Source organism: Myotis brandtii, unplaced genomic scaffold, assembly GCF_000412655.1.
Source record: "Myotis brandtii unplaced genomic scaffold, ASM41265v1 scaffold274, whole genome shotgun sequence".
Taxonomy (NCBI): Eukaryota; Metazoa; Chordata; class Mammalia; order Chiroptera; family Vespertilionidae; genus Myotis; species Myotis brandtii.
Window position 1 is genome coordinate 1045076 of NW_005360425.1, and position 7541 is coordinate 1052616.

The window sequence follows — 7541 nt, forward strand, 5'->3', positions numbered from 1 at the left end:
TCCAAAAAAAAAAAAAAAAAAAAAAATCAATAAAATATATTTTAAAAAAAGAAACAGAAAAAGAAAAAATCAAGCCCTATCTGGTTTGGCTCACTGGATAGAGTGTCAGCCTGTGGACTGAAGGGTCCTGGGTTCGATTCCGATCAAGGGCACATGCCCGGGTTGCAGGCTCAATCCCCAATGTGGGACGTGCAGGAGGCAGCCAATCAATGATTCTCTCTCATCACTAATGTTTCTGTATCTCTCTCCCTCTCCTTTCCTCTCTGAAATCAGTAAAAATATATTTAAAACACAAAACAAAAAAAATTAAAAATCAATACAAAAATTTTTTTAAATTAAAAAATGCTTTGGGCAGAGCTATGAAAATAACTGAAACTATAAGGGTAGGTGGGGTTAAAAGCTATAACATGGATTGGAGCAACAGTTTACAACCTTTTCAAGTATGAATTCAAATAATTTTCCTTATCAACAATACCTCAGACATACCTTTAGTAACTGACAAATCAACTTAGTGTTTAAAAAAAAAAACACTAAGATTAAATCACTAATGCTTTTAAAAATTTTGTATTTAGTAATTGTAATAGCTTATCTATACATCTGAAAAACAGATGTTTGTCTACATGTAATGCTTTGTGTGCATATGGATTCAATTTAGTAGTTATTAGTGTAAATGACAATAATTATTAAAGAAATAAATTAGATGTTCAAAGGATTAAATGTTTTCACATTTAAGAAATTGTCAATGACTTTCTTTTCCTTTCTTTACAAAAAAACAGGGGACAAACTTTCCACATGTGGAAAGCACAAGGACACATACCTGTCTGACATTCCTTGTGTTGTATATGTGGTTTGCAAGAGATGGCCTTGGTCTGTGTGGCGGGCTTGCACAATAATGCTTTGTTCTTTAAAAGCCGGGAAGACTGGGAAGAAAGAAGTTTCATGGCATCTGTCTGTGTATTTCCCTAGTTAAAAACAAATTAAGAAACCAAAGAGAGATTTTTTTAGTATCTCATCACTGACAATAATTGCTATCAATTGAAAGGTGGCATAAATCAGAGAAATATAATTCCTCTGAAAGAGTGATTGTAATAAAGAAGTCACTATGGAAAATATACACTAATTCCTAATTCTAATCAGTATTAGTTCCATTTACTGAAAATACTCTGCCCATAGTAAGTATAATCAAAACAATGAAAGCGATCTTTGTTAATTAGGACAAATATTTAGAAAAATTGGAGCCAATGTCAGACTATATGCAAAAATATATTCCATATCAATCAACAATCTCAAAATGAAAAATGTTAACTGGAAAACTTTTAAATGAACAGAACAAGAAACAAGTATTCTTAAATAAAACATGAGAGTTAAAAACAAAGCAGAAAAGATGGACATATTTGACTACCTTGAATTTTTTTTGCAAACAAAGGTCTTTATAAAACAAAGTTGAACCCTGGCTGGTGTGGCTCAACTGGTTGGAATGTCATCCTGCATACTGAAAGGTTTCAGGTACAATTCCCAGTCAGGGCACATACCCAGGATGCAGGTTCCATCCCTGGTTTGGGTGTGTGCTGGAGGCAACTGATTGATGTCTCTCTCCTCTCTCTTTCTCCCTCTCCCTTTCTCAAATCAATAAAAACACATCCTTGGGAAAGGATTTCTAAAAAAAAATTGAAGAATAAGCAAAAGAGTGGGAGAATGTATTTAAAACATGTTTTTTCATTCAATTAATATTTACTGAATGTTCAGTATAAGCCAGGCACTGTTCTAAGCCCTGGGGATACAGCAAAAAAACAAAACAAAGTCCTACTCTCATGCGATTTACATTCTAGACGAGGGAGGCACAGAAGATAAACAAGTAAAACAAATATATAATGTATAATTTTAGGGAATAAGTGCTATGAAAGAAATAAAGTAGAGTAAGAGAGTGGAGAATGATGGTGTGGAGGAAGGAGTAAACATTTGAGCAGAGACCTTCTGAATATTCAAAAGAGCAAGCCATGAAGTCAGAGGATTCCAGGCAGAGGGATGGTAAGTGCAAATCTGTGAAGTGGGAAAGAGCTTGGCCTGCATTAGGATTATCAACAAGAAAAAGGCTAAGTAAGCAGGGGTGAGAATGATACATTTGGAGAGGTAGGCAGAACCCAAACTGTATAGGGTCTGGAAGGACTGTGTTTTAAATTTTTAAAATAGATAATATATGCAATAATTTTGAGTTATATAATAACTCAAAAGATATAAAAGTGTATACATAAAAAGTTTTCTATGCTTGTCTGCCATCTAGCCAGACTCTACCTTGAATACAACCACTCTTCCCAATTTCTTATACATTCTTCCAAAGATGGCCTATGTCAATGATTTTTTAAAAAATATATTTTATTGATTTCAGAGAAGGGAGAAGGATAGAAATATCAATGATGAGAGTCATTGATCAACTGCCTCCTGCACGCCCCACACTGGGGAGCAAGCCCACAACCCGGGCATGTGCCCTGACCGGGAATCAAACTGTGATCTCCTGGTTCACAGGTCGACACTCAATCACTGAGCCACGCCAGCTGGGCTATGTCAATGATTTTCAACTGGTGTGCCATGGCATACTGGTGTGTCGCAAGAATTTTTAAAACATGCAATACATGACTAGTCAGGGGCACTGATCTCTTTTACCTTAGACTTAATTAAAAAATGACAACAGCCAACACAATATGAATGAGTGAATGAATCAGAATTATACCTATTATACCTATTATCGGATGGGCAAAAAATATTTTTTTTGGTGTGCTGCAGAATTTTACTAATTAGTTTTTGTGTGTCATGAGATGAGAAAGGTTGAAAATCGCTAGTTTATGTAATTAAATAAGTTGCTTCTGACTATAAATGATCATATTATTAGTAAGGTTCTGCATTGTCACTTAGCAAGCTATCTTGGACGTATATTTACATAACTTTGTATGAAGCTGCCTCCTAGGGGCTTTATACACTGAATGTACCTCAGGGAATGTGAAATGTCTCGGCTAACTTTTTTTGTTGTTGCTGATCCTCACCCAAGGATATTTTTCCACTGATTTTTAGAGAAAATCGAAGGGAGGGGGAAAAACATCGATGGAATCAAACACAGGACCCTTCAGTCTTCGGGCCAAAGCTCTATCCACCGAGCTAAACTGGCTAGGGCATCTGCTTCTGAACATTTAAATATCACAAATCTTTTGCTTTTATAAACAATGTTGCAATAAATATCCTTACACATAAATTAATTCTACATGTGCTATTATCCTATATAATAAAAGCCTAATATGCAAATCGACTGAATGGCAGAACAACCAGTGGAATGACCCGTCACTATGACGCACACTGACCACCAGGGGGCAGACACTCAACGCAGGAGCTGCCCCCTGGTGGTCAGTGCGCTCACAGGGGGAGCACCACTCAGCCAGAAGCTGGGCTCACAGCTGGCGAGCCCAGCAGCAGCAGTGCTAAGGAGCAGCAAGCTGAGCGGTAAGGTGCAGCAAGCAGGCGGGCGTTAAGGAGCGAGGAGTCCTGTACTGCGAGAGAGATGTCCGACTGCTGCGGAGAGCGGGCCTAAGCCGGCAGGCAGACATCCCCCAAAGGGTCCTGGACTGCGAGAGGGCACAGGCCAATTTGAGGCACCCCCCCGCCCGGTGCATGAATTCCGTGCACTGGGCCTCTAGTATCTATATAAAAAGGTCTTACAAATGCTGTTTGGTGGGTCAAAATATATTAAAATCTGTATGTGACAGACTTTAATTATGATGGTATTGCCAAATTGCTTTCCATAGAAGTCATATCAAATTAAATGACCTTCCTCTGGCTGGTCAGTGGATTGAGCATTGTTCGGTGCACCAAGAGATCATTGGTTCAATTCCCAGTCAGGGCACATGCCCAAGTTGTGGGCTCGATCCCCAGTGGGGAGCAAGCAAGAGGCAGCTAACCAATGATTCTCTCATCGTTGATGTTTCTATTTCTCTCTCCCTCTCCCTCTCTGAAATCAATTTTAAAAATATCCTATCTAATAATAGACAAACATGGTAATTAACCATACCTCCGCTACGCTTCCCATTGGCTAATCAGGGCGATATGCAAATTAACTGCCAACAAAGATTGCGGCCGGCAGCCAGGCAGCTGAAGCGAACATGAGGCTTGGTTGCCCCGGTGATGGAGGAAGCCAAGGTTCCCCGCCTGCCCCAGCCAGGCTCTGAGCTCCAGTCTAAGCAACAATGTTGCAATTATAGAAGCTAAACAAACCCCAGATACCTGCTTTCATCCAGCCGGCCTCGGAGCTGGAGCCACAACAAAGTTTCAATTACAGAAGGTAAATAAATCCAAGAAGAAAAAAAAAAGAAGAAAAAAAGGAGAGACTGAGAGCTTTAGTTGCAGGCTTGGCCCGCCTGAAAACAGCCCTCAGCCCCTCATCCAGACTGGCCAGGAACCCCAGTGGGGACGCCCAACATAAAGGGGGTGTGGCCAGCCTGAAAACAGCCCTCAGCCCCTCATCCAGGCTGGCCATGCCCCCTGTGGGGACTCCCACCCGGAAGGGGGTGTGGGCAGCCTGAAAACAGACATCAGCTCCTCATCCAGGCTGGCCAGGCACCCCAGTGGGGACCCCCACCCTAAAGGGGGTGCGAGCAGCCTGAAAACAGCCCTCAGCCCCTCATCCAGGCTGGCCAGGCACCCCAGTGGGGACCCCCACCCTAAAGGGGGTGCGAGCAGCCTGAAAACAGCCCTCAGCCCCTCATCCAGGCTGGCCAGGCACCCCAGTGGGGACCCCCACCCTAAAGGGGGTGCGAGCAGCCTGAAAACAGCCCTCAGCCCCTCATCCAGGCTGGCCAGGCACCCCAGTGGGGACCCCCACCCTAAAGGGGGTGCGAGCAGCCTGAAAACAGCCCTCAGCCCCTCATCCAGGCTGGCCAGGCACCCCAGTGGGGACCCCCACCCTAAAGGGGGTGCGAGCAGCCTGAAAACAGCCCTCAGCCCCTCATCCAGGCTGGCCAGGCACCCCAGTGGGGACCCCCACCCTAAAGGGGGTGCGAGCAGCCTGAAAACAGCCCTCAGCCCCTCATCCAGGCTGGCCAGGCACCCAAGCGGGACCCCCACCCCGATCCGGGACACCCTTCAGGGCAAACCAGCCGGCCCCCACCCGTGCACCAGGCCTCTAGTATAAAAATAATTAAATGACCTTCAGCAATGTATGTGAGCCTGTTTCCTAGCACTGTTTCCCACTTTTTCATCTCATGATACACATAAACTAATTACTAAAATTCTGCAGCACACCGAAAAATATATTTTTTGCCCATCTACAAAGAAAGAAATTGGCATAATTTTTATTCATTCACACCAGGTGGCTATTATTGTGTTTACTATTGTCATTCTCTTATTGGACAATCTAAGGAAAAAGAGATCGGTGTCCCTGGCTAAATAGTCCAGTATTGCATGTTTTAAGAATTCTTGCAGCACACCAGTGTACCACAATACAATTGAAAATCGCTGCTCTAATCAACACATTATCAGACTCTGCTATTTCTCAATAAATGAAAAATTATCTAATAGTAGTGTCATTAGGTATTTTTCATGGTTAAGCATTATTTGTATTTCCTCTTCTGTGAACTTTCTATTCATAGCCTTTGCTCAGTTTTCCTTTGTCTTTTAAAAAAAATTCTATGCATATTTTTGAATGGGTAACATGTGACATAAATTTCAAAAATTCAAATAGTAAACAATAAAACTATAATTGCCTCTCTTAAAATTCTCCCTCAGTTATTGAGTTCTCCACAGAGGCACCACTATTATCTATTTATTGGCTGCCTTCCAGAGATACTCTATATATGTGTACAGGCATGTGTTTTGTCTGTTTTTAAAACAGAAATGGCAGCGTGCTATACTGTTTTGTGTCTTTTTCACTTATATGTAAGACTGTTCTATGTTTAGGCCTGCTCCCCGCTGGCAAGTGGACATCCCCCGAGGGCTGCCGGGCTGCCAGAGGGATGTCTGATTGCCATCTTAGGCCCAATCCCCCGGGGAGCAGGCCTCAGCCAGCAGGTGGTCATCCCCCAGGGGTCCCAGACTGCGAGAGGGCACAGGCCAGGCTGAGGGACCCCCTTCCCCCCCCCCTCAGGGCACAAATTTTTGTGCACCGGGCCTCTAGTATTTATATAACAGTCCCAACACAGCCACTGTGTATGCTTGTGCAGGGGATTCCACTTGCCAGGCCACATGACTAAGTGTGAAGTTGGAGAGGGGTGCATTTCAGGCTCTACCCATGGTCTTCATTTTGGTTTAACTTGTGCGGTAGAAATCCAACTGTACTTTTTTTCCATGTTTATTCAGTTCTCACAATACTATTTATTGAATAATCTAGATTTCTTCTACTAATCTAAAATGCCAATTTTATTATTTCTAAATTCCCATATATATTTAGATCTATTTCTGGACCTCCTTTCTGTTGAGTTTGTCCATCTGTTCATGGCTTCAGTATCAGTTGTTTCAACTATGTAGAGATTTATAAAATTTGCAACTTTCCCATAATTTTTAAAACTAGCTCTTCCTGCCCTAGCCGATTTGGCTCAGTGGATAGAGCGTTGGCCTACAGACTAAAGGGTCCCAGGTTCGATTCTGGTCAAGGGCACATGCCCGGATTGTGGGCTCGATCCCCAGTAGGGGGCGTGCAGGAGGCAGCCAATTGATGATTCTTTCTCATCATTGATGTTTCTATCTCCCTCTCCCTTTCTCTTTGAAATCAATAAAAATATATTAAAAAAAAAAAAACTAGCTCTTCCCTCTTCTTTATTCTTCTTTTTCAGAATCTCATTGAAAGTGTTTAAGCAGTGAAGTCACACAATCTGATTTTGTTTTAAGAAGATCATTTTGGCAACAGTATGAAGAAAAAACTGCAAAGGGGAAAAAGGGAAGCAGGAAAACAGGTAGGAGGTCATTGCAATAATCCAGAAGAAAGATGATGGCGGCTCAAACTAAGGAGGTAACAAGAACACTAGAGAAGAAGTCTGGAAGGAATAAAAGGGTCCTGTTTTAGACATATTGATTGAGATACCTATTAACCATCTAAATGTAATTAATCATATAAATGTCAAGTAGACAGTTGGATATATGAATCTGGAACTCAGAGATTAGGGCAAAAGAAATAAACTGGGAATCAGCCACCATCTGGGTGCTATTTAAAACCACAGGACTGCCCTGGCTGGTTTGGCTCAGCAGATAAGAGCATCGGCCTGTGGACTGAAAGGTCCCAGGTTCAATTCTGGTCAAGGGCACGTGCCCGGGTTGTGGGCTCAATCCCCCGTGGGGGGCGTGCAGGAGGCAGCCAACCAATGATTCTCATCATTGATGTTTCTATCTCCCTCTCCCTTTCTCTTTGAAATCAATAAAAATATATTTAATAAAAATGAATAAATAAATAAATAAAACCACAGGACTATATGAGTTACCTAGGAAGCAATGTAGGTTAAGAAAAGGTACAAATATGATGACCTAGAAACTGAAGAACGTATTTCAAGAAGAAAGCGGGGGGGGGGGGG

At 42.2% G+C, this 7541-nt stretch overlaps 1 protein-coding gene across 4 annotated transcripts in view; it reads right to left on the reverse strand.

Annotated features, from left to right (window-relative positions):
- The window catches only part of ZMYM6 (zinc finger, MYM-type 6), a 40909-nt gene that overhangs the window by 4287 nt on the left and 29081 nt on the right, over positions 1-7541 (reverse strand). For all 4 annotated transcript variants that reach the window (XM_005868555.2, XM_014541511.1, XM_005868556.2 and 1 more), the window contains one exon: positions 818-962. In XM_005868555.2, the coding sequence (XP_005868617.1) occupies positions 818-962 (145 nt within the window). The remainder of the gene's footprint in view (positions 1-817; positions 963-7541) is intronic.